The sequence below is a fragment of the Narcine bancroftii genome, chromosome 6 (assembly GCF_036971445.1).
Source record: "Narcine bancroftii isolate sNarBan1 chromosome 6, sNarBan1.hap1, whole genome shotgun sequence".
Taxonomy (NCBI): Eukaryota; Metazoa; Chordata; class Chondrichthyes; order Torpediniformes; family Narcinidae; genus Narcine; species Narcine bancroftii.
In genome coordinates this window covers 244,096,462-244,124,088 of record NC_091474.1, presented here as the reverse complement: position 1 = coordinate 244,124,088, position 27,627 = coordinate 244,096,462, and the positions used below count along the sequence as shown (strand labels likewise).

At 42.9% G+C, this 27,627-nt stretch overlaps 1 protein-coding gene across 2 annotated transcripts in view; it reads left to right on the top strand.

Moving 5' to 3' along the window:
* The window catches only part of LOC138737201 (coiled-coil domain-containing protein 177-like), a 39,036-nt gene extending 35,574 nt beyond the window's left edge, over positions 1-3,462 (top strand). For both annotated transcript variants that reach the window (XM_069887857.1, XM_069887858.1), the window contains exon 4: positions 1,883-3,462. In XM_069887857.1, coding sequence (XP_069743958.1) covers positions 1,883-2,152 — 270 coding nt within the window. In that variant the 3' untranslated portion in view covers positions 2,153-3,462. The remainder of the gene's footprint in view (positions 1-1,882) is intronic.
* Positions 3,463-27,627: the final 24,165 nt, after the last annotated feature.

The following is a 27,627-nucleotide window of genomic DNA, read 5'->3' as shown; positions in this document are numbered from 1 at the left end:
TGGAATGCTGGCCTTTATAAATCAAAGAATAGGATATAGGAGCTGGGAGATGATGTTGAGACTGTTCAAGGCATTGATGAGGCCAAATTTGGAATATTGTGTGCAGTTCTGGTCCCCAAATTATAGGAAGGATATCAATAAGCTAGAGAAGGTGCAGAGAAGATTTGCTAAAATGTTGCCTGGTTTGCAGTATCTAGAATACAAAAAAAAATTGAGTAGACTGGGTCTTTATTCATTGGAGCATAGTTGAGGGGGGGATTTGATAGAGGTATTTAAGATTATGAGGGGGATAGATAAAATAGATGTGAATATGCTCTTCCCCTTGAGGGTAGGTGAGATTGGAACAAGGGGTCATAAATTAAGGGTTAGGGGGCAAAAGTTTAGAAGTAACATGAGAGGGAGCTTCTTCACTCAGAGAGTGGTGGCTGAGTGGAATGACCTTCTGGAAGAGGTGGCTGTTGCAGAAGGTTGGATGTGAGGGGATTGGAGGGTTATGGACAGGGAGCATGTAGGTTGCACTAGAGGAGATCACTTAAATCGGTGCGGACTAGAGGGGCCGAGACGGCCTGTTTCCGTACTGTAATTGTTATATGGTTATAAAATAATTGGTAGAAAGAGTTGAGGGGAGACATGGAAGATTTTTTTTTACTCGGACAGGGCAGAGGTTGGAACACTGTGCTGTGGGTCTTTGAAGAGCTGTAACCATCAGGGCTGTAGTCCTAATGCTGGAAGGTGGGGTTAGGCTGAATTGACTGGGATCAGGCGTGGTGGTTGGCATAGCAGTTAGCATGACCCTATTACAGTACCAGCAAACCTGGGTTAGAATCCAGTTTCCTCCCACCCTTCAAAAACGTACAGGGGTTATAAGTTCATTGGGGTATTTGGGTGGCATGGGCTTGAAGGCCAGAAGGGCCTGTTACTGTGCTGCATGTCAAACTTTCAATTTAAAATATAAACATGATGGCTGAAGGGAAATATTTAGAGGGACGTGGGCTGAATGCAGGTACATGGGACCAGCTCAGATAGGTAACTTGGTCAGCATGTCTCTGTGGTCTAAGGCTGAAATATTTTGAATGTGGACCCTTGACAAATGTTTAAATAACTTTAGTCTTTACCATGTGCTGAAAGAACAGCTTCCAGTGATTAGTCAGTGAATACAGATTTTTATCAGCATTAGTTGTTGGCTGCTACTGCTCCAGCTGTACCAGACCCTTCTGGATCAGCCATCAAATGCACAAGTCTTCAACACAACAATCCTAGCCTGTTCTTATCAACATTCACAGGCTGTAGTGCAGACCTCCTCTGTACACTGACACTGGCTAACATTGAGGGACTGTACAGCATTTATTTTTGTGAGGTCATCTTTTAGGTGTAATTTGTTTCCGCCTTCATTCTGGCTTCTTAAAAATATTTGTTTACCTAACCTTTGCCATGTAATGTGTTCAGAATATGTCCAGTTGGTTACAGCGGAAGAGAGGAGCTGGAAGAATCAGCAGGTTAACCCCAAAGACACAAATTAGGCTGTGTCTGGAACACAGGATCTAAAATACACTCTCGATAGAATGGTCGGGAGGGTTGTAATCAAGTTAACAACAAAGTTCTTTCCATTAATGCAAACAAATTCTTCACTCAGTGGCATATGCAACCATTCTCTAAGTTGCCCCATCTCTCATTTTTAATCTTGTTTCACAGCAACTTTACAGGAATTACAATTTCTTGCTTGGCAAGGAACGGTTCAAGATTTTCCCAGGAAATATTTATCTCTGGGTTTATCGCAATATTTGTAGTATTAGTGAAAACTCTCCCCTATGAGGAAGGTCAATTAGATTTTTCCCACCCTGCCCCGCCCCCCCCCCCCCCCTCCCATCGATGTGATCTACAGGGATCGTTGTCTGAAGAAGGCGCACGTGATTGTTGGGGGCCCCTTCCACCCTGTACACAGCATCTTTCAGCTGCTCCCATCGGGGAAGCGATCCAGGAGGATCAGAGCCAGCGCCATCAGGCTGAGAAACAGGTTCTTCCCACGGGCAGAGAGAACGCTGAACTGCTCACACTAACCACCAGTGACTCAATTATTTATTTAATAATAATAATATTTATTTATTTAACATTTGTATACAAGTCCTGTGCATATGTACTGTTTGCAGTGTGATACACTGAGGACTGGAGAATGCTGTTTCGCTGGGTTGGACTTGTACAATCGGATGGTAAATAAACTTGATCACCTTCGAAACTTCTCTACTAATGAGTATGGGTCAGTGATTTGGGGCAAAGATCATTGATGATCTACACTTGCCTCCTGCAGGCCTGCACCTAGTTTCAGCTTGGTGCCTCGGCTTATCAGGGTGATTTGGCCCAGATTCATCACTTTCCCTTTGGGAAGCTGCAAAATCATGAGCGTTCTGTCTGACGGCCACAAGGCAGTTTTATTTTTTTTATTTACTCCCACCTGCTAGTGTCATGAACAACTCTGGAAGGTGACTAGGAACTGCTTTTATTTTGTCTCGCAGTGGGTTTGTATGTGGTGATGCCAGGTAAAGGGTTGAATTTTCTGGTATGGCATGTTTTTGCTGTATACGTTCGGTGACCTTGGTAATTTCGTGCATGTTGATCGATCAGTGTACTTGTTGCATCTAGTAAATTGCCATCCTGTGACACAGTTTTGTTTGAGCTCCAGTGATCCTGTCTTGCTGGATCTAGCATGCAGTTTGTGTAAAAAGCAGACAAAGAACTGCTAGAGAAACTCAGTAGGTCAGGCAGCATCCACGGGTAGAAATGGTCAGTGTTTTGGCTCTGAATCCTGTATCAAGACTAAGATAAAATAGTTAAAACTACATCAATAAAAGGTAGTCAGTCAGCACCTTTTTCCCAGGTCGGGAGTACCAAACACCAGAGGACACAGGGCAGAACAGTTAGCTAGGAGTTAGCGCAACGCTGTTACCACTCCAGCAATCGGGACCATGGTTTCAATCCCATGCAGTCTGTAAGGAGTTTGTATGCTCTCCCCGTGTCTGCATGGGGGCTCTGGTTTTCCTCCCACTGTTCAAAACATACTGGGTTGTAGGTCCGTTGGGTGTAATTGATGTAAAAGGCTCATGGGCTGAAAGGGCCTGTTACCGGCTGTATGTCGAAATGTAAACATCTGTACGAAGCGAAGGGAGGGATGTTTAGGGGAGACATCAGGGGTAAGTTCTTTTTATATAGAGAGTTGTGGGTGTCTGGAATGCATTGCCTGGGGTAGTGGTGGAGGCTGGAACATAAGGAGCATTTAAAACACACTTAGGCATATGGATGACAGAAAAATAAAGGGTTACAGGGTAGGGAGGTATTTTGGTAGGGATATATGGGTCGACACATCGTGGACGAAGATGCCTGAACTGTGCTATCAGGTTCTATGTTCTACGTAGATAAGAGGGAAAGAATGTGGGAGGGCCCAGAGGTGATAGAGGTGGAGAGACAGGTAGAGGGAGTAACCCTTGGGGGGGTGGGAAAGGGGGAGAAGTAAAAGAGGTAAAAAAAGAATCAAGTACAGGAGTAGGTAAAGGAGAGACGGAAACAGTGGAACCAGATGAGGGTGGGGTTACCTAAAATTAGAAAAAAAGATCAATGTCCATGATGTTAGGTTTAAGGGTGTTAGGAATTAAAGTACCTTTAAAGAAATTGCTCGAGACAAAAATTGAGAACAAAGAACATTTATTACTACAACAATGCAAAGTTGGGTGCTTCCCCTTACCCTGGGAATACACACACATACTGGGGCTCACCCAACTTTTATACAGTCAATTTCAGTATCAGAATGCCCTCCCCCTTACATTCTTCTGCCCCCTGAATGGGTTTGGCATAGGTAATTCTTCCTGCCTACGTGCAGTTTCAGTACACTTGGAGGACCAGGGGGGTATCCTGTCGGTGTCCCTTCATGTCATTGTCCTTATTCACACCTTCCTGATTCTCTGGGCTACAGTCTCTTGATATGCAGAGTTGACTCATTCTATCTAGGGTTGGCTAATTTCATATGTATAAATCTGTGTATGGTTAGCTAATTAGAAATGTATGACTTGGTACTTCTGTCCAGGGCTAGGAGACCCTTATCTGATCCAGACTACCTCAACTTCCTACATTCTATTGTACCTTACCATTCCTTATCTTAGTCCTATGGTCTTGTCACAAAGGATAGAAGATTCTTATGTTAATCGTGCTGACTCTGCTTTCCTGCATCCTAAGCCCCAAACTTATCCTGTTTGAACTGGTTTCAGCCATTTTACTGATGAACTTTAGTTTCTTCCATGTTCATAATTTTAGGTCAATTTTCCCATCTCTCACAAGGGGATCCAGGAAGAATGTGATGTATTGTTCCTCTGGTTTATGTTTTGGCCTCACCCCGACGATGGAACATTTCAGCATCTTGACAACTGAAGCAAAGAATTGTGTTCCCTTGTTTTCCATGTGTGGTAACAATACTGATGGATCTCAATGGAAAACTCACACATCTACTGGTGGAAACAGTCGGTGCTCGGATCAGTGTAGGGCACTGGTATGGGAAGCCTGCAGCTGTGCATTGCAGGAAGCTAGACCTGTACAGTTCCTGGGATTTATTAACAGCATTTCCAGGTCGAGAGTATCCACAGACTCGGTGTCCATCAGTAGTCCAAATGGTTGTGTGCTTGACTCCACCAGGCATTTGAGCCCACACTCTACTAACCTTACTGGCAAAGTGCTTCATTCTTGGAAGTGTTCTTTGCACAGAATTCCAGCTGGTTTGAGTATAGCTGCTGACCTGCGGGGTTGTCCTTCTCTCAGTCTGTACCATCAGATACGTACGAAAGGTCGATCATTACATATACTGAGTTCTTGTTGCAGACAAATAGCTGCTACATTTCCTCTTAATATTGCACTTCAATGTAAATATTTTTGTCAAACACTTTTAAAGGTGTCGGTGCTTTTTTTAAAAGAAGGGGGTGTGTGAGAATATTGGAATATTTAGCTATGCAAGATAGCAGTCTTTTTTTAGATTTTCAAGGTGGCACATTGTCATGTTTAGTCAGATGCAGTTTATTAGAGATGAGAATCTGCAGCAAATTTTGGTCTGAATTTAATGTCGTGCCTGTTTTTATATATCATGTGCCAGAACACTTGTAGGACTGATTAGCCACTTGAAGATCACAGGAATTTAATGAAAATTTTGTTCTTGTAGCATAATTATATCCGTGTTTTGGTGAGTTTCAAGTTTACAACTGGTGCATCAGTTTATAGTGACAAAATGTTTTATTCCTTGTGTCTTGTGAATCGCTGTCTAGAATTCTATCTCTGAATTGGTGGCCTTTATTATGTTATCAGGTACTTAGAACTGTGAATGTACTTAGTCTCTCTCTCTCTCTCTCTCTATTTGCTATGTCAATATATTTAATTGTTTTTTTTAATACAGTGAGGCTTTCCTTGCAGCTGTTTTATTTTTATCAAGGACTGATGCCTCTGTGTATATATATATATATCCTTGTAATATTGTTTGCCATTGTTTTGCTTCATTTATTAATGTTTGACAAAATAATGTTAATAAAATATGCTTCAACAAAAGTCTTACTTACAGACCTGGTCCTAACAGCTTCGCTTCAAGGTTTTGTCTGATTTATTGAATCTCTTAAAAAAAAATTACTTTAGACTTCTCATTGTCCCTTTTGCTAAGGAATGGGATGCAGTTGTTTGGTGTCTCTCGGACTGGGTTCTGAGTCAGCTTATGTGCAAAACACTCACGCGCTTCAACAGGGGCAGTCTTCCATAGGGAAGCAATTATGGAGGACTTTAGCTATCAGTGACCTTCCAGAAGGCCGTTTAAGAAGGGCAACTGGTGAGCCGGCTTTCAGTAGGGCACAAGTTCCCAGCATTTGTCATGGTGGGAAGAGTATCAGGTTCGGTGGGTTCACAGAGAGACAAGTGTTACAATCACACGTAACTTTAATACATGGGAGACAAACAGGAGAACGTTAAACAGTACTTAAGCAATGATGTAGACATTCACCCCAGACTTTGGTTAGACTCTGACAATAGTGAACCTATACTTCATCCACTCACACACTTGAGTATACACACTACAAACAGGGACTTACACACACCCAGTTCCCTGACCAACAGGGTTGCAGCTCTTTATAAGTATTGATCTACCCACTATAGTCCCAGCAATGTCCACAGTAGCAACCTGGTGTGGAGTGATGTCCGTGGCTTGAACCACGAGGCAGAGGGAAAGAAGATGCTGTGCGATTTGCGCTTCTAGCCAAAATGACCCTAGGTGAAATAAATTAGCCAACAGCAAGGTGTGCACTAATGGGTGACCAGAGTCCAACTTTGATTGACAGGTGATGTAACTTCTGAATAAGTTTCAGATGGGAGTACACGTGACCACCCACAATACACACATTCCAGACAGGCAGGGAGGCCATGTTTTCTCCACACACAACAACAATTGAATAGGAAGGGACTAATCCTGGCTTTGTCCATGTCTCACACACCTGAGAGTTATGTGGAAGAGATGACCAAGGAATTGATGAGGATGGGACAGTGGAACATGGTAGACTGTGTGTAGAACTGAGAGAGCTACCCATACAGTCCCTGAAGGTTGTGATTCAGGTGGACGGGCTGTTGAAGTAGGCACTTGCTTCATTAAAGGTGGGGTATTATGACCACACTTGGAGAACTTGCACATTTCTGCTTGCCCAGCTATAGGAAGGATGTCATTATCATATACTTGTGTAACCATCAAATTTTTGGGGTCAAATTTGGGGGGGTGGTCACACTTTTGACTACCATAAGTACCTGTGTCGTTCAAGGCACTGGGAGCTCAGATTGCTGGGCCTCCGAGGTGAAAACCCACAGTTGGGGCATTGCGGGACTCCAGTGGGTGGGCAGCCAGGGTGAGAATCTGCAGTTGGGGGATTGGGAGCTCTGGAGGGTGAGGATCCATGACAGTTTCACCTCGTATTCTAATATTGCGATTATTTAGAGAGACCAATCTCTTCATAAATAAAAGCAAAAGAAAAAAAAGGATAGCCCCTCCAGCAAATAAATTGAAAAGAATAGAGTATTGGCTCTTGGACAGTGGATAGAATCCTACCCAGAGCCCTCCTGCCTTGTACAGCGGATAGAACCCCCCCCCCCCCCCCACCCAGAGCCATCAAATAATGATCATGTTCCATGAATGGGCCCCAGATCTTGTCAAATTCAACCTTGATTTCGTTAACATTAGATATAATTTTCTCCAAACTCCAGCAAGGCATAACATCCTGAACCCAGTACATACGAGCTGGTGGCCTGATGTCTTCCCATCTGATCAAATTGCTCATCCGGCCAGCAAGGAAGTAAAGGCTTCTATTCTTTTGAGTTGAATTTAAGAGAATCCTCTCATCTAGAGAATAACCAAACTAAGCAATAAGAGGGCCCGGTTCTAATTTAATCTGAAGAATTTGTGATGGTTTGAAAGAATTGTTCCCAATATTCTTGTAGTTCTGGTCACTCCCAGAACATATGAATCAGAGAAGCCTTGAAAATGTTACATTTGTCACCCAGTGGATCAACAACAGGATAAAAACGGGATCACCAACTTTGGACATTATGTACAACTTTGAATTGTATTAAGCAATGTTGGTCACAGAGTGGAGCTCCTGCTTTTAACTTATTTCCTAACTCCCTATATTCCCTCTTCCCACGTGGACCATGACATCTGGCTGCTCGCCCTCCCCCTCCAGAATTCTGTGAACTCGATTCAAGACAAACCTGACCCTGGCACCTGGGAGGCAATGTATCATCCCAGGAGTCTTGATCTCACCCACCAAACCTTGCAGCTGCTCTCCTCACCAATGAGTCCCCAAATAGCTGTTCTTCCCCCCTTCTGAGCTGATGGGCTATCCCCTGTACCAGAGATGTGACCACCATGACTGGACCCCGGTAGGTCATGCCCCTCCCAGCAGTATCCAACAGTCACCCAGTTACCTGTCTCCTGACTTTTAGGGGAGACTGTCTCCCTGAAGCTCCTCTCTATCACCGTCTTGGCCTCTTGAATAACCCTGAATCCATCCAGCTCCAGTTTCCTAACAGTCTCCCAGGAGCTGCAGCTGGATGCACCTCATGCAGGTGTAATCATCAGGGACAATTGTGCTGTCCCAGATTTCCCTACAATTGGTGCTCTCGACTATCCTAGCTGGTGACTCCATTAATTCCTCCCAATATAAATTCAAAGATCTTACCTCTCTTATCTCTATCTCAATCTATCTCTATCAAGGGGGAACTTCTTCACACAAAGCGGTGGGAGTGTGGAACGAGCTGCCGGCTGAAGTGGTGAATATTTTAACATTTAAGAAGAATTTGGGCAGGTATATGGATGGGAGGGGTATGGGGGTGGAATATGGACTGGATGCAGGTCAGTGGGACCATGCAAACAAAAATGATTCAGCACCGACTTGAAGGGCCAGGATCGAGGGGTTGGGCTATGGAGATATAAGCGAGGTCTTTATTCCCTTGAGCATCGGAGACTAAGAGGGAATCTTTATAGAGGTTTATAAACCCAAGCAGGGCATTAGATATAATGAATGCTCAGTCTTTGTTCTCTTAGCATATTTGATTCCAGAGCTGGAGGGCAGAGATTTGAGGTGAGAGGGGAGAGATTTACGAGAGAACTAAGGGATAAGGTCTTCACTCGGGGTGGGGGGGGGGTTCCTTGCGTGGAATGAGCTGCCACAGGAATATAGAGAAATGAATAAAGTTATGGACCAGTTGCAGGTAAATGGGACTAGCCCAAGATGTGATTTTGGTCAGTATTGATGGGTTGGGCTGAAGGGTGAGGGGTGGGTGGGTGGTTGGGTAAATGGGTGGTTAACTCCTCCAGCAACTTACACAGGAATCTGTGCTCCCTATGAAAAGTTCAGAGGTTCGAAGAGATGAATTTTTTTTCAAGGAAGCTTTTAATCATTTCCTCTGTCTATCTCATCTCATGACATCTGTGGAAAAAGTCATTGACTTGGGAGTCTGAGGTCAGACATGCAAATGATGTGGTAAACCAAACCTGCCAACTGAGTGTGAGTCAGGTCTCTGTGTTGAGCATATTCAGAGCAGTCAGTTTCCACATTCTTCCAAAGAATTTGGAGAATTTTGTGGAGGTGCTCTAAAGGTGGGGTGGTATCATCTTGCATTCATTTTTCAGCGTCCTGTGTACAGTGATGGTTTGGAGGAATCCTTCCCCAATTTCCCCACACGAGATCAAGCATCGCCCTCTCCCATTTGCTTTGTATTCATGCAAATGTGCAATTGACCCTGTGACTACAGGACATGCTGCACCTACACCCTCACCACCATTCAGGGCCACAAACCGTCCTTCCAAGCGAAGCCACACTCATTTGTGAATCTGGAGTGATCTACTGCATCGGAGGCTCCTGTTGTGGTCTTGACTACATTGGAGAGACAAGACACAGACTGGGAGATCGGCTCTGTCTGCTCTGATTTAATTCAGTTCATTTATGTAGCACATTTAAAACCACTCACGTTGACCAAAGTGCTATACTGCTCAAAATTACATCTCAACTTAAGTAGCTATTTAAAGTGCAGTATAAAATGGGTCCCCGAGGTTTAGAATTGTACATACAACATGGTAAAAATCAACAATCCCCTCAAATCCAACTTCAGCCTGAATTTGAAAGAGTTAAAGGAAGGGGCTGATTTGATGGAGGGAGGAATGTGGTTCCAGAGTTTGGGGGCTGCTATTGCGAAGGTGCCATTTCCCCCGAGTTTGTGATTTGAGTGCGGAACAACTAAGCCCCTAAATCGATCTGAGGGGTCCTGAAATGGAGTCGGGCGTTAGGAGATCGGTGACATAGGAAGGGCCTCGTCCATTAATGGCTTTGTAAACAAACTGGAAAACTTTAAGATCTATCCTGAGTCGTACTGGCAGCCAGTGGAGGGAGGTGAGAATAGGGGTCACATGGTCCCTCTTCTTGGCTCCTGTCAGAGCCTTGATGCCACATTCTACACCAGTTGCAGGTGGGATAATGATGGCTCTGTAGCAGCTGCTACACACACAGAAACACACCACAGGACACAGTGGAGGTTTCAGTTGAACTGTCTATTTGAATTTCGCACGCGCCCCTTTAAGGCCAACGGGAGTTCTGCCCCCTGCAGCGGTGACATCATCACGTTGCCCGGGGCGCGAGCTGTGGTCTTGTGGTATTGGTTGACAATGTCATGAAATGAATGTGCTGTGTATAAGTGCAACAGAGTTAAGATGGACCCCCTCACCATCACATATGGCAACACAAAACATTGCCTTCCCTTCTCCATCACCCAGGGATTGGGATACAAGACATTTATTGATGGGGATGAGACTTCAAATTGTGTGTTCGGACCCTCCTATGAGGGTCACCAGTACACATGGTCCCGCTTACCGCAAGGATTCATGCATTCACCGTTATTTTCACAAGTTTTACAGGGACAACTGTCGGACCTGTCACCTCCAAGGATAACTACTAATTATTCAATACATGGGCGACCCACTACTTGCGAGCACAGGAGAGGACCAGAACAAGGAAGACACCGTCGCTCCACTGAAGGCATTGCACAACTGGGGATATGTAATCCCAGAAAGGAAAGTGTCCAAAAGACCTGATTTAAAGGACACACCAATACCAGGAACTGACATCTGCTCAGCATTCATCAACGAGCTTGGTTTCAAAAATTCAGGATATGCTAAAGGGACATCTAAAATCATGGAAGCAGCCGTCTTCCAGGCACACACCTCTGCCCAGCAGGCACACACCTCTGCCCAGCATGCAGAACTATTTGCCCTGACACGAGCCTGTATCCTTGCACAAGGTCAGTCTTTGAATATAAACACGGACATCCGATATGCTTTTGGGGTGGCACACGATTTTGGGGATCTATGGCAACACAGGGTATTCCTCCCAACTGCAGGCACCCTGATCAAAAACTCACTCTTTCTCCTGAACTTTAATAGAAGCTGTTTCCCTTCCCAATTTGTTAAATATGACGCCCATACTAGTGGTAAGGATCCTGTCACCCTGGGTAATGCATTTGGGGACAAAGTGGCAAAAGCTGCAGCACGAGAACGGCACCTCCTCATCCCCATGGGGAACAACAAACAACTGGTAAGTAGACTGGCTATGCCAGACATAGAAGAGATAATCAGAATGCAAGGGGACGCCCAAGCAGAGCAACTTGACGAATGAAAACGAAAGGGGTGCACAATAGATGATGCCACTGGTCTTGGGCTCACCCCTATCGGACAAATCAGTGTACCTGATGCCTTCTTGCCATTACTCCTAACGTATAATACGCTCGTTAACACACTCCGGAAAGGAGGGAATGGTAAAAATGGCCAAACAAATTTGGTGGCACCAAAAGTTCAACTAAGAAGCCCTAAAGGTGGTATCAGAATGTGTTATATGTAAAAGATACAACCTGGGGAAAGCACTGCAATGTATGAAGGGAGTTATTCCATTGCCACGATGATACTATACAGATAGATTTCATTGACCTACCTAGAGTGCAGAATTATGATTTGTTTAATGGTAATTGACCTTTTCAGCAGATGGATTGAAGCCATATCTACCACTAATGCTACTGCAGAAACAACAGTGGGAATCCTAGTACAAGAGATATTCCCCAGATTTGGACTCCCAAATATCATCAGTTCAGACAATGGGCCACACTTCGTAGCTGCACTTAACAAAAAAAATGTGATCACCTTCAAATTAAACAGCAGTTTCACTGTGTCCTCCGCCCCCAGACAGCAGGTGTGGTGGAAAGAGCCAACGGTACTTTAAAAACCAAATTAGCAAAGCTGACTGAGGAGACAGGGTTGCAATGGGTCAAGGTCCTGCCGCAGGCACTATTTGAAATGAGGGTAACCCCATACACATCCACCGGCTTGACTCCAGCAGAGATCATCTATGGCCGACCCCTGCACACCCCATGGGGAGCAGAGACCAGTGTGCAGGTGACCCTCGACCTACACGCCCTAGGTGAGAGAATAATCGAGTACGTAAAGAAACTAACCCACTTGCTGTCAGCTCTACAATCACAGGTTACTGCGACCCAGAAGCCAGTACCCGAAGGACAAGGCGATGCTACCATCCAACCAGAGGACTTTGTGCTCATTCGCAACTGGGACCGTAAGAAGCTGGAACCCTGGTGGAAAGGACCCGCCCAAGTACTTCTCTCCACGCCGACCCCACTGAAAGTCGAGGGAAATCCCAGATGGATCCACCAAACTGACTGCAAGGGGATCACCACCACTGCTGAGGAGAAGAAGAATGCTACTCCCACTGGACATTTTGAGTGAACTGAAAAATGTGGTTCTTTATATATTTTCCTCTCCCAAGAAACAGACAAGATAGAAAAATCACAATAAGAAATGAGAGAGGTCAGGGAAGCTCTGGGGTGGTGGCCCTTCAATGGGTTAGGGGACTCTTGGGTGGGGGGGGCATTCCTACATTACGGTTCTATTGTACTCCTGGTAATTCTTGTCGTAATTTTGCTTAAAATTACATGTTCCAGACTCCAATGTCTAAAAATGTATGGGTTCAACCACATTATTTAGTATTTAGTTATTATTTCCATAATCAAAAGGGGGAAATGTGGTATTGGTTGACAATGTCATTAATTGAACGTGCTGTGTATAAGAGTTAGGATGTTGGATACTTTGAAACAATTATTATAACCGTATTATGAAAGGTAGAGTAGACTTTTAAATGATTGCTGTGAATTACCCTAAGAAATGGATATTGGGACCCCCACCCAGACAGGTCAGCTGCAACTAACAACGTTCCAGACAACGATTCATGATCACCTCTTCCATAAATCCATCTCCTGGTCCCCTGTACACAATAACGCTATTACACATAACGAGCTGTCAGACACAGCCCATTCATAAATGGGTTCCCACCCAAAAACAGCTGAAGGCACTACAAGCTTGTCAAGCAGAATTAAAAAGCCTGAAGAATGACCAAGGGCGCCGATGGCTTTGTTTCCGTTTCTCGAATTCATCTAGCCCGGTTAGAGATAACGAATGTGGAGATCCCTGGGGAAGCAAGCATTTACATGTGCCAAGAGCCAGGCTAACAGTTTTGCTCTGTCTTAAAGGACCTTTTGAACTACTGTTATCATGTGCCACAAATCCATATCTTTTAATGATCTCATGTACATATAGAAAGCCAATCAATGATCAGCATTTTCCTGCCTTTAGAAATGAGTAAACACTTGACTATAACACCTCAGCTTGTAACAATCCCCTCAAAGGAATGGACACTTAATCTTATGCAGCAAAAACGCCTTAAATGTTGTACCCTGTAACCTTGTACTTTGAACGAGGTTCAACAGTATAAGGGAGATGACCTTGTCTACCCAACCCTAATTACTGCTCATTCCTGCTAGCATGACTCTAATAAGTTCTCTGTGTGGTTTGGTTGTACTTCTTGTACCTTGACAGGGCTAAACTATTACAGCCTAAGCCGCAAGGTAATCAGTGAATCCCGACGGCGCCATCTTCCTGCAGCTGCCCCGCCAGTTCGGCGATACAAGTGGGGCTGGTTCGCTACAAGAGATGTGCACCACCACACAACCACCCCCCCCCAGAACCGGCTTGCGCATCTCGCCGCTTGGGCGGCTGACCCCTTCGCTTAGGTTAGGCTGTCCTCACAGGTTGATCCAAGTCCACATGTGCCGGTTTCGGTCTGTCAATCATGAATAACTCCTCCCTGTTCTCCAACAGTACATGAAATTTGTGCATGTGAGAAAATGGAAAAGTTTTGGGAAGATCTAAATCAGGTATTAAATAAAATCACAAAAAGCAACATACCAAAAAGTCCAGAGATCTTTCTTCTAAGTAATATAAGAAGTAAAGAACTTGGACTCGATTTGGATGGAGCACAAAAAAGATTCACTATGATAGCCGTAGCTGTAGCAAAAAAATGTATTATGTCAACCTGGAAATTAGAAGATAGCCTGAGAATACAGCAATGGTACATAGAAATGAATAAATGGAAAAAATAACATATAATTTTTAAAAAATAACATCACAGTATTCAAATAAATTTGGGAACCGTACATGGAACACAACAGAGAAGTCCTACTGCGGACCTCCACCCCCTAAAATGATAGAATGAGAAGAAGACGAAATGACCTGACCCATGTGTAAAAGTAGATGACACAAATTTCTTGTTTATTTTCATTGTGTGACGACATTGTTTAATGGGTTTAATGTATTGTATATGTTGAATGTTTAGTGGGTAGGGAGGGGGTGGGAAGGAGGGAGGGGATTGGGTTCTCGCCTCCGGATTCTTTGCCTGTTCCAAAGAACTCTCCTGGCAGCGACAACGATGAACCATAGATGAGTTCTGCAGATGAAACCTGGAGATCCTCCTTTGGGGCCTTTCGAATGCCAAGCAGGACCCAAGGCAGTTCGTCTGTCCAATTGGGTCCTTTGAGCCACATCATGAGAGCCGCCTTGAGATGCCGGTGGATACGCTCCTCAAGTCTGTTGGCCTAGGGGGAGGAGTCACGTGATGGAGTAGTGGCCGGTCGAGGAACTCCAACCCTCTCCGGAAAAGTTTAAAAAAAACAGAGAAAACACAAAGGCACAAACACGAAAATTAAAATAAAGTGAAAGTAAAGGTGGGAAGAAAATGGCAATGAAGAAAGAAAAGTCTAAAGCAACGGGAAGAAGAGAAGAAGAAAAGACATCGGAAGAAGAAGGTGAAGGCCTTACCTGTCCAAGGAGGCCCGCTGTGGAGAGAGAAGCCTGCTCCCTCAGGTCAGTCGAAGTCCCGAGCTCGGGACTACAAAAATGGCTCACGGAGCCAAGCAAAAGTGCGCAACCGCGCAAGACAAAAAAAAACACTGACGGGAGGGAGGACCAGCTGAGGAGTCGATCTCCACAGCTGAAATTGACAGCCACAACACAGCAGCAAGAGGAGAACATAGAAAACAATGAGAACAAGAAAGAAGAGAGTAAAAGGAAACCAAAGAAACAACAGATGACCAACCCAGAGGAAGAAGAGGAAGAAAACAGAGAAATGGAAGAAGGGAAGGGCAAGTACATGGATATATTTTTTTTAAAGAATACATGGAATCAATAAAAGAATGGCAATCACAAGAATTTAGTGAAATAAAAAGAAGAATAAAAAGTACAGAAGAAAAAATGAATAGATTAGAGATGATCATGACAGATATAGGAAAAAGAGTGGACAAGGTGGAAGAACGAGAAACAGCCATAGAAATGGAAGTAGGTGAATTAAAAAAGAAATTAGAAGAATCTAATAAAAAAGTTAAAGAGACACAAGAGCTGTTGGCACAGAAGATAGATATAATGGAAAATTATAATAGAAGAAATAATATAAAAATAGTGGGCCTTAAGGAAGATGAAGAAGGCAAGAATATGAGAGAATTTATAAAAGATTGGATCCCCAGGGTTCTAGGAAGACCAGAATTACAGGAAGACATGGAAATAGAAAGGGCACATAGAACATTAGCCCCTAAACCACAACTACAACAAAAACCAAGATCCATTTTAGTAAAATTCCTAAGATATACAACAAGAGAAAATATATTGGAGAAGGCAATGAAGAAAATAAGAGAAGACAAAAAGCCACTGGAATACAAAGGTCAAAAAATTTTTTTCTATCCAGACATAAGTTTTGAACTCCTGAAGAAGAGAAAGGAGTTTAATACAGCAAAAGCGATCCTATGGAAAAAAGGATATAAATTTATGCTAAAGTACCCAGCAGTACTTAAAATAGTTATTCCAGGGCAGCAAAGCAAAATGTTCTCGACTCCTATTGTCTATTATATATATATATATATATATATATATATATATATATGTATATATATATATGTGTGTGTGTGTGTGTGTGTGTGTGTGTGTACATGTGTGTATGTATATTTAAAAGAAAATATATATAGATAAGAATTAATAAGGGAAAGTAAGGGAAGAGAGGAAGTAAGGAGGGAATTAAGAGAATGACCTTTGTTATATATGAAAATTAAAATCTTTTCTGGGGGGGGCTGGGTGGGGAAGAATTACGGTCACTGCGAAATCAGTTGACGTTTGCGAGTGATTTCGCAAATCCAAATGGAGAGGGGAGATGTGGTTGCCCGACAAGGGACAAAGGGCAACTCAGGAAGGGGAGGGACTATTGGGGTTAAAGGATTTTTAGATAGGAGAATAATGGAAATATGTTTTAGAAATGTTGTCTTATAATGTGCTTAAAAAAAGAAAACAGAAATGGATAAGAAGGAAAGGTGATGATGAGGAAATGGAAAGGAAAGATAAACAAAGTATAAGATGGCTATGTTGAATTATATGTCTTTAAATATTAATGGAATACATAACCAAATCAAAAGGAAGAAACTTAAATTTATTGAAAAAAGAAAAAATTGATATAGCATTCGTACAAGAAACACACTTAACTGAAGTGGAACACAAGAAATTAAAGAGAGATTGGATAGGACATGTAACAGCAGCATCATATAATTCAAAAGCTAGAGGAGTAGCTATATTAATCAGTAAAAATGTACCAATCAAAATAGAAGAGGAAATAATAGATCCAGCAGGGTCTAAATGTCAGATATATTCGGAGTTTTGGAATTTACTCAATGTATATTCACCTAATGAAGAAGATCAAAAATTTATGCAATCTTTTTGAAGATAGCAGATACGCAAGGGAACATACTAATAGGAGGGGATTTCAATCTTAATTTGGATTCAAACATGGATAAAACTGGAAAAAAAAAATTAATAGAACAAAGAAACCAAATTTATAATTAAATCGATGCAAGAAATGCAACTTTTGGATATATGGAGGAAACAACACCCAAAGGAAAAGGAATATTCATATTATTCAGGCAGACATAAAACATACTCAAGAATAGACCCATTCCTGTTATCAGCTCACATGCAAGACAGAGTTAGAAAAACAGAATATAAAGCTAGAATATTATCGGACCACTCACCCCTGTTATTGACAATAGAGTTAGAGGACATCCCACCAAGAATGTATAGATGGAGATTAAACTCCATGCTACTTAAAAGACAGGATTTTAGAGAATTCATTGAACGACAAATTAAAATGTACTTCGAAATAAATATGGAATCAGTGAAAGATAAGTTTATACTATGGGACGCAATGAAAGCGTTCATTAGAGGGCAAATAATAAGTTATGTAACCAAGATGAAGAAGGACTATAATCAGGAAACAGAGCAGTTGGAAAGGGAAATAGTAAATATAGAAAAAGAATTAGCAATGAAGGATGACACAACTAAAAGAAGAGAATTGGCGGATAAAAAAATAAAATATGAAACACTACAAACATATAAGGTGGAGAAGAACATAATGAAGACAAAACAGAAATATTATGAACTAGGAGAAAAAACGCACAAAATTCTAGCATGGCAGCTTAAGACAGAACAAGCTAAGAAAATGGTATTGGCATCAAGGAAAAAAGACAAACAAATTACATATAATCCAATGGAGATTAATGAAAACTTTAGAGAATTCTACGAACAACTATATCAAACTGAAAACGAAGGGAAAGAAGATAAAATAGATGAATTTTTAACTAAAATTGAACTACCAAAATTACAAACAGAGGAACAAAAAAAATTAACAAAACCATTTGAAATAGAAGAAATACAGGAGATAATAAAAAAACTACCAAACAATAAAACACCAGGAGAGGATGGATTCCCAAAAGAATTCTATAAAACATTTAAAGATTTATTAATTCCTCCCCTTCTGGAAGTAATCAACCAGATTGATAAAACACAAAGCTTACCAGAGTCATGTAAAACAGCAATAATTACAGTAATACCAAAGACAGGGAAAGATCCACTTATACCAGCGTCATATAGACCAATATCGTTACTTAACACAGATTACAAGATAATAGCTAAACTATTAGCAAACAGATTAGCCGACTATGTACCAAAAATAGTAAATCTAGACCAAACTGGATTTATTAAAAAAAGATGAACAACAGACAATATCTGTAAATTTATTAACTTAATTCATGAAGTAGAAGGAAATAAAACTCCAACAGTAGCGGTTGCTTTAGACGCAGAGAAGGCCTTTGACAGAGTAGAATGGAATTATTTATTCAAAGTACTACAAAAATTCAGCTTACCAGAGAAATATATTAATTGGATTAAAGCATTATATAAGGGGCCATTGGCGAAAGTGACAGTAAACGGATATATATCAAAACAATTTAACTTAAGCAGATCAACAAGACAGGGATGCCCACTATCTCCTTTACTGTTCACATTAGCCATAGAACCACTGGCAGAACTGATAAGAACAGAAAATAAAATAAAAGGGATAAAAATAAAAGACAAGGAATATAAAATCAGTCTATTTGCAGATGACGTTATAATATACTTAGTAGAACCAGAAATATCAATAAAAGAATTACATAGGAAATTGAAGGAATATAGAGAAGTGTCGGGGTACAAGATTAATGCAAATAAAAGTGAAGCAAAGCCAATGAATAATGCGGATTTCTCAAAATTTGAGAAAGAATCACCATTCAGATGGGAAACGCAAACAATGCAATATCTAGGTATACAAATAAATAAAAACCTCAGCCATCTGTATAAACTCAATTATTATCCACTAATGAAAAAATTACAAGACGACTTAGAGCATTGGAAAGATTTACCACTAACACTGATAGGAAGGATAAACTGTATTAAAATGAACATTTTCCCAAGGATACAATACTTATCTCAGACATTACCAATACGATTAACAAAGAAATTTTTCAAGGATTTAAAGAAAATAATAAGGAAATTTTTATGGAAAGGGGGGAAACCGAGGATAGCACTAGATAAATTAACAGAATGGTATAAACAAGGAGGCTTACAACTGCCAAATTTTAAAAATTATTATAGAGCCGCACAATTAAAATACCTATCAGATTTTTATCAAACAAGGGAAAAGCCAGATTGGACTAGATTAGAACTAGATAAAATAGGGGAGAAGATACCTGAACATATATTATATAAATGGGATGAAAAATTGGTACAACGTAGGAATTCTCCGGTATTGCATCATCTGCTCAACATTTGGAAGATTCATGTAGAAAGGAATAAAACAAATTACCAACTACCAAAACTAATACTGACGCAAAATCAGCTAATCCCTTTTACAATAGATAACCTTTCCTTTAGAGAATGGGAGAAAAAAGGGATCAAAAGAATAGAGAATTGTTTTTCAGGAAATAAACTATTAACCTTTGAACAATTGAAGAATAAATATAATATAACTGACGATACAAGGTTGGCATACTACCAACTGAAATCCTACTTGAAGGACAAATTGGGAAACAGTCTGAGGTTACCAGAAGGAAGTAATTTTGAATATGTGATTACAGACACAATGATAATCAAAAAATTTATAACAAATATGTATATTAAACTACAAGAAAAGGAGAATGAGGAAAAAAATGGTAAAACCAAACAAAAATGGGAACAAGATCTAAGCATAAAGATAAAGAATGAAACATGGGAGAAACTATGCTCCGGAACCATGAGAAATACAATAAACACAAGGTTACGTATGATACAATATAACTGGATACACAGGCTATACATTACACCTCCAAAGTTAAATAAATGGGACCCAACAGTGTCAGACAGATGTTTTCACTGTAAAAAGGAAACGGGAACAACAATTCATGCAATCTGGAAATGTGAGAAAGTGAAAAAAATTTTGGGAAGATCTAAACCAGATACTAAATAAAATCACAAAAAGCAATATACCAAAAAACCCAGAGATCTTCCTCCTAAGTAATATAAAAAACAAAGAATTTGGACTTGATTTGGATGGTTCACAAAAAAGATTTGTTATGATAGCCCTAGCTGTAGCAAAAAAATGTATCATGTCAACCTGGAAATTAGAAGATAATTTGAGAATACAACAATGGTATATAGAAATGAATAAATGTATTCCATTAGAAAAAATAACATACAATTTAAGAAATAACGTTACAATATTTGAACAAATATGGGATCCATAGATGAAACACAATAGAGAAAACCTACCGGGGACATCTACCACCTAAAATGACAGAAGGAGAAGATAATGAAAAGAATTGACTCAGTGGAATTTCTTGCTTATTTTTATTGAGTGACAACATTGTTTAACGGGTTTAATGTATCTTAGATTCTGAACTTTAAATAAGTGGGAGGGGAGGTGAGGGAGGGAAGGAGGGGAGGAGGGAAGGGGGGGAGAAAACGACATTGTATATATTTGAAAAGGAAAATGTATGTATCTTGATCAATATGGTTTATAGTGTGAAAAATAAAAAAATTTTTTTAAAAGTCTGTTGGCCTAGGGATGATAAGGTGTGGTGTGGTGGAGCTTGATCCCTCGGCAGTTTGCCAGTTGCGCCCAGAGGGTGGAGGTGAAATGGGGACCCCTGTCACTAGTCATATGAGCTGGGACGCCGAATTAGGCAACCCAGTTCGTGAGCAGGGCTCTGCCGCAGGACTCAGCGGAAGTGTTCCTGATGGGGATAGTTTCCAGCCATCTCGTTGTCTGGTCGACCACAGTCAGGAGGTAGCAGGTGTCCCTGGACACCGGTAGGGAGCCCACTATGTCAATGTTAGGGTTAGGGTTATGGTTGAACCTTCTGGCTGGTGGATTGAAATGTTGTATGGGGGCTTTGACACGATGCTGGGCTTTGGAGGCTTGGCAGTACGTACAATTCCTCGCCACATGGGCCATTTGTTTTTTTTTAATCTGTGCCAGATGAAATGTTCCACCACCATGCTTACTAATGCTTTGATGGGGGGTGGGCGGCCAGGTCGTGGACCATTCGGAATGTCTCTTGCCTCCATTGCGGGGGGACTACCAGGCATAGTGAGCTGGTTGAGACGTCACACAGTAGCATGTCGTAGTTGTAGCTTCAGGTCCTCAAGGCGCAGGCCAGTGATGGCGGTTCGGAAGGCCTGCATCTCTTCATCCCCTTTCTGGGCCTGAGCTAATTGGGCGTAGTTCAGGCTGGGGGATAAATTGTGGATGGTGGGTCTGGAGAGAGCGTCAGCAATGACATTGTCCTTACCCGCCCGGTGTCAGATGTCGGTGGTGAACTCTGAGCTGTATGAAAGGTGCCGCTGCTGGCGCGTCGATCAAGGGTCCTTTGCCATGGTCAGGTCCTGAGTGAGTGACTTATGGTCCGTGAAAGCAGTGAAAGGCCTGCCTTCCAGAAAGTAGCGGAGGCGCCTGATGGGAAGGTACAGGGCCAGCAGCTCCCTATCGAAGGCACTGTATTTCAGTTCGGGATATCGGAGGTGCCGGCTGAAGAATGGTAGTGGGCGCCACTGTCCGTTGATCTCTTGCTCGAGGACGCCCCCAATGGCCGTGGCGGATGCGTCCACCGAGAGTGCTGTGTGGGCGTCGCGGCCATGGGTGGGCCAGTAGGGTGATGTTACCAAGGGTCTTGTTTCGCTAAGATCAGGGCGCATTATGCGGGCGGCCCTGGGATGAAGCGGTGGTAGAAGTTGACCATCCCGGTGAACTCCAGCAGGCCCTTGAGGGTGACCAGCTTGGGGAACTGCTGTATGGCCTTGACCTTGCCCTGTGATGGTGCTGCTCCATCCTCAGTGATGGTATGGTCCAGAAACTGAAACGACTCCTTCCCAAACTGGCATTTGGCCACGTTGACAGTGAGGCCAAATTCCACCAGGCAGGTGAACAGTGTAAGGAGATGGGTTTTGTGCTCACAGTGATCTCGAATATCGTCGAGATAGATGAATACAAAATCCAGGTCTCTACCCACTGTGTCCATGAGCCGCTGGAACGTTTGGGCCACGTTCTTCAGACCAAAAGGACACCTACAGGAATTTGAAAAGGCTGAATGGGGTGATAATGGTGGTCTTGCCAATATCGTGTGGCCAGCCATCGCAGCCATCAGTGGCAGCTGGCCTGGTCATTTCCCTGGTATGAGCAGGGCTGTTGGCACTTGCAGGCTTGGGCTCCTCAGTGTTGGTGGTAGAAACACTAGGTGGTTTGGTGCTCTTCCGGCTTCTGCCTGGGGGCGATCTGCAGTCGGCTGGGTCCAGGGTGAGTGACCTGATCCATGGTGGCCTCATTCTCCCGTTTGGTTCTCCACAGCACATTGGCGCAGGGTGCGACCTTCCAGGGGTCCAAGAAAACTTTCTCCGCCAGTAGGAGCTGGATGTATTCCGGCATTTGTTCCAGGAAAGTTTACTTGAACATCAGGCAGGGCTTATGGCCTTCTGCCAGTGCGAGCATTTCATCCATTAGAGTGGACGGGCTCAGTCCCCCAGGACATTGAGATGCATCAGCCTGGCTGCGTGCTGCCGACAGGAAAGACTGAAGGTGCCGAGGAGGAGGGCTTTGAGGGCAACATACTTGGTGGATCATGGATCAGGTCGTCCACTGTGGCCGCAGTTTCTTCGTCAAGGGCGCATGATAAAACATTGTGAAGTCAGAGGTGTTCTGTCTGAGATGAAACTGCGCCTTTGCCTGCCAAACCAAGTGCGAGGTCGAATGAGGTTCAACAGTATTAGGGAGGTGACCTTGTCTACCCAAACCTAATTACTGCTCATTCCTGCTAGCGTGACTCTAATAAATTCTCTGTGTGCTGTACTTTGTGGTTTGGTTGTACTTCTTGTACCTTGACAGGGATAAACTATTACAGCCTAAGCCACAAGGTAATCAGTGAGCCCCGACAGCACCATCTTCCTGCAGCTGCTCCGCCAGCGCGGCAATACAAGCAGGACCGGTTCGCTACAAGAGATGTGCGCCATCACAACTGACTAATTCCTGTGGAGTTGTCTAAACGGGAGAAAATGAGGGCGTGGAGAACTTTCTCGAGGACTTTCAGTGACAGGAATTATTTGATTTTGGCAATAGTGTAGAACTGGAAAAAGCAGACTTGTTTGTCAAACTTGAAGGTGGAATTGAATATCACACCAAGGGATTTGATGTGTGGTTTAATGAGGGTGGAGAAGTTACCAAGGGTACAGGAGATAATTTTGGTGGAGTTGAGGGGAGCCAAATTGGATTTGCCTTCATTTGGCTGCAGGAAGTTTTGAGCCATCCAGCACTTTATGTCCTCCAGACAGTTGTTGAGGCTGGTTCTCTTTCCTTGGTCTTTGGGCTTCAGGGGGAGATAGAGCTGGGTGTCAGCAACGTAGCGGTGGGAGGAGATGCTGTGTTTTTGAATGATATGGCTGAGGGGAGGCATGTATAAGGGGCCCAGAATGGAGTCCTTGTGGAACCCCACAGGAAAGGGATCTCCCAGTGGCCACTTATTTCTTTTTAAAGTATCTTTATTGAGTTTAATTTAAAAAAAAACCATACCCACATGGGCTGAATTATAAAAGACAGATCATTTATACTTCTCAAATAGTACCTTAATCATACATAGTATAAATTGTGTGTACAATTCTTAATCAAACTCATTTTGTCAAAATATCTTAAAAGAAAAAAAAAAGGACCCCCCCCATTAATAAATTCCCCTCCCCCTAAACAAGATTAACCTTCATATCTGGTATCCACAGGAAAGGAAGGATGACGTTCGGAAACCAGGCAGGGCAGCACAGGAGCATCCAAGCACCCTGGTTCTTTAAATGATGGGTCATGCTCGCGTCTTGTCAAAATTCACCTTTACATCTTTAACGCTGTCCCTGATTTTTTCCGGGGGGGGGCATCCATTTCAATTCCCCACCCCATTCCCTTACTGACATGTCTGTCCTTGGTCCCATGCACTGCCAGACAGAGACCACCCACAAATTGTAGGAACAACACCTCAACTTCTGACTGGGCACCTTCCAAATGGATCGGATTAATATCAACTTCTCCAGTTTCCATGAGCCCCCACTCCTTCATCTTTCCTCTCCTCTAATTCCCTCTGTCTCCTTTCCCTCATCTACGCACTCACAGAGCCCAAAAACATCCCTTCTCTCCCAATCAATTCTCACCTCTCCTGCTCTCCATATCAATTAACACCTTCTGTCTGTTGGATTGTACTCCAACCCCCCACCTCCCTCCCCCCACCTTTGGCTCTTTCTTCCCTTCTCCCCAGCCTTTTAACTCAGACACCTGTCTTCTTTATACCCAAGCCTGAAATGTTGGTTATATATCTTACAGGGAACGCTGCCACTGGAGGGCAGCGGCAATCATCAAAGATCCTCACCATCCAGCCACGCTCTGTCCTCGCTGCTGCCATCAGGAAAGAGGTGTAGGTGCCACAAGACTCGCACCACCAGGTTCAGGAACAGCTGCTCCCCCTTCACCGTCAGACTCCTCGATGCCAAATTCAATCAGGGACTCGTTTACTTGTGCACCTTCTTCAATGATTTTTAAAATCCTCTCTGTATTGCAGTTATTTCTTTAATTTCTTTACTGATTTAAATGTTCACACTGTGTCCAGTTTTTTTTTGCACCCACAGAAAAAAAGAATCTCAGGGTTGTATGTGATGTCATGTATGTACACTGACAAGAAATCTGACAATGTTACCTCGCATGGACGCCGAGACCTGCTGACTTCCTTCAGCACGTCCGTTTTCACTGGTCACAGGGTCTCAGACTTCTGTGTTTCACTAGAGCAGCGGTTCTCAACTCTCTTCTTTCCATTCACATTCCCCTTTAAGTATTCCCTATGCCAGAGGTGCTCTGTGATTAGTAAGGTGGGTGGGAAGAAAAACTATGAAAACCACTGTTTTAATCGTACCTCATTGACTCGTTATGTGCACGGTTTCAAAACTCCAAAGGAAATGGACAATTTTTCTCAAGCAAAATATTTCAGTAACAATTGGGTCTAGAGCAGTGATTCTCAACCTTCCCACTCACAACCCACCCTAAGCAATCCCTTACTGATCACAGAGCCCCGATGGCATTGGGATTGAGAACCACTGGACTAGATTAACCAAGGTTTGAAGTTGGTGGTGCTGATCCAATAAAGGCCCCATCGCACCAGGTCCAAAGATACAAGCTGTTGTGTGGCCTTCGAGTTATATTCTCAGAACCATCTCTCCCCAAGTCATCATGTCTGCAGGTATCTCTGTCTGTCCCTGGGAGAGGTTTAGGTTACTGACAGACAGTAACAATTCTCCACTTCAGTCATTTGAGATGGAGTTGGAAATGCCCTTAGCTATAATCGTTTTGCATTATAACAGAAATCGGAGTCCATTTGACCTAAATGTTGTGAACGAAGAGATTTAGCATTATGAGATCAACTTTCCTTTGTAAATGAGTTCATCATTTAAAGATGCCTCATCTTTCCTGAATGAGTTATGTTACAAAGTGGTCTGACACACTGCTGCTTCCGACACAATGCAGGGATGATTGCTGCCAGACACAGAGCAGTGGGTTGGTACAGATCCCTTCGCTGGCTTTAATTCAGCCAAAAGCAAGCCAGCATCCTGAAACGTTAACTGTGCCCCGCTCCACAAAAGCTGCCTGCCTAGCTAAGAAGTTGCACCATTGTTCCATTTTGTAATTTGCACAAAGATTTCGCTCTCCTCTGTACCATGTTTTAGGACATTTCAAATAAGGTAATTTCTTGAAACTGGCCTTCGCAACTTGGTGGATTTGCTTTCTGTAAGAGTTGGAATTTTTAAATTTAGACGTACAGCATGGTAACAAGCCATTTCGGCCCAAGAATCAGTACTGCCCAATTTATACCCAATTAACCTTCATGCCCGGTACGTTTCAAATGACGGAAGGAAACCAGAGCCCCAGGGAAAACCCACAAAGATACAGGGAGAACAGGCAAACTCCTTATAGACAGTGCAGGATTCGAACCCCTGTCCTGATCGCTGGCTGTTATGACCTCAACCAGCAGCCATAGAAATTCACCAAGACAATGGTATCTTCAAAACAATAATTTTTATTAATAACTATTAACAATACAAAATCTTACTTAACTCTAAACTTAACCCCATTATCTACATGCGTGAAATCCCAAACCATTACAGTTCAGGCACAATTCTGAAGAGATTATTTTAAAATTCAATCTTAGAAAATGTTTGTTGAAACTCTATCGTTCAAAAGTTCTCCAACTCACAAATTCTTTGTCGATTTGTTTTCAGAGCAATGTTTCCTTGCACGAATGATTTTCCACAAATCCCCTCTCTTGCGTGGAGGTTTCGGTATCTGTTTCAATGATTTCACAGACTCAGGCATGAGTCAGACGAAGAGCCCATCACATTGGTTATGATCCAGACACAAGAATGATCTTGCTTTCTTATACCCAGAATTGGGTCAGTCACAAGTGGCTGTGACAATAGCCACAGCTTCATTGCTCTCCCTGAACAAGGAGAAACAACGTGTCCATCTCACAGAACATCCCTGCATTTTCTGATTTCAGATGAAGTCAGTTCAATTTTAAAGATGCCTCCTTGAAGTGTCTTTAATCACATGACCTCACGGCTGATTTTATTTGAAGTTCTTCTCTTCCAAAAGTTTATGAGCAAATGCTTCTGGGCTGTCTGCACAGCTAACCAACAGATGGCTTTCTTGTGTAAACAGGGGTTTCTCTGCGTAAACGTTCATTGTCTTCAATATTTCAATGGACAATCATTCCAGCATCCACTGGACAATGATCTAAGCTTGTGGGGATGTGCCTTTGTGTGTCCCTGAATCCACCTCACAAAATAGCTTTACTAAAATATTTTCTAACTAAAGATTAACAATAACACCATTCTGTCACACTGGCGCTGTAACAGCGTTGTGCTAACCGCTACGCTGACATTCTGTCCATGCAAAGGCTTAACCAGATATCTAAATAGAGAGACATGGGATGAAAGATTGAACCAGTGCCCAGTAACAGTGGGATGGAAATAGAACCTTTTGTGCTCACTTTGAAGAGTTCAACAGTACCAATGAAAATCAGCGCAGAAGCTGGAAACCCCATTGTATCTGTCTCTGAGACCACTGTCCAGATGATCATTCAGGGGGGTGAACCCACCCAAGGTGTCAGACCCTGACCGCGTACCTGGCAGGGGACTGAAAACCTGCCCCAACCAACTAGCCGGAGTGTTCACGGACATTTTCAACCTCTCAGTGCTGCAGGCACTGGGTCCCACCCACTTCAAAAGAGCATCAATCATCCTGGTGGCCAAGGAGAGCAGGGTGAGCGGCCTCAATGACCATCGCCCAGTCACACTAACATCTACTGTGATGAAATGCTTTGAGAGGTTGGTCACAGCCAGAATTAACACGTTCCTAATCAAAGGTCTGGACCCGCTGCAATTTGCCTGTGGTCACAATCACTCCACAGTAGCTACAATCCCACTGGCTCTCCACTCAGCCCTGCATCACCTGGGCAACAGCAACATGTATAATTACAGCTTAGCATTCAACACTATCACATCCTCAGTGCTGGTCAGCAAGCTCTGCGGCTGGATCCTTGACTTCTTCATTGGGAGGCCACAGTCAGTACATCTCCTCCTGACTGATCATCAACGCAGGTCCACCCCCAAGGATGCTCAGCCCACTGCCCCTATATACTCCTCAAAAACAAAAGAACTTGTAATAGACTTCAGGAGGAATGGTATAGTTCCAGACTGTGTGGAAAGGGCCACTGCTTTCAGGTTTCTGGGTA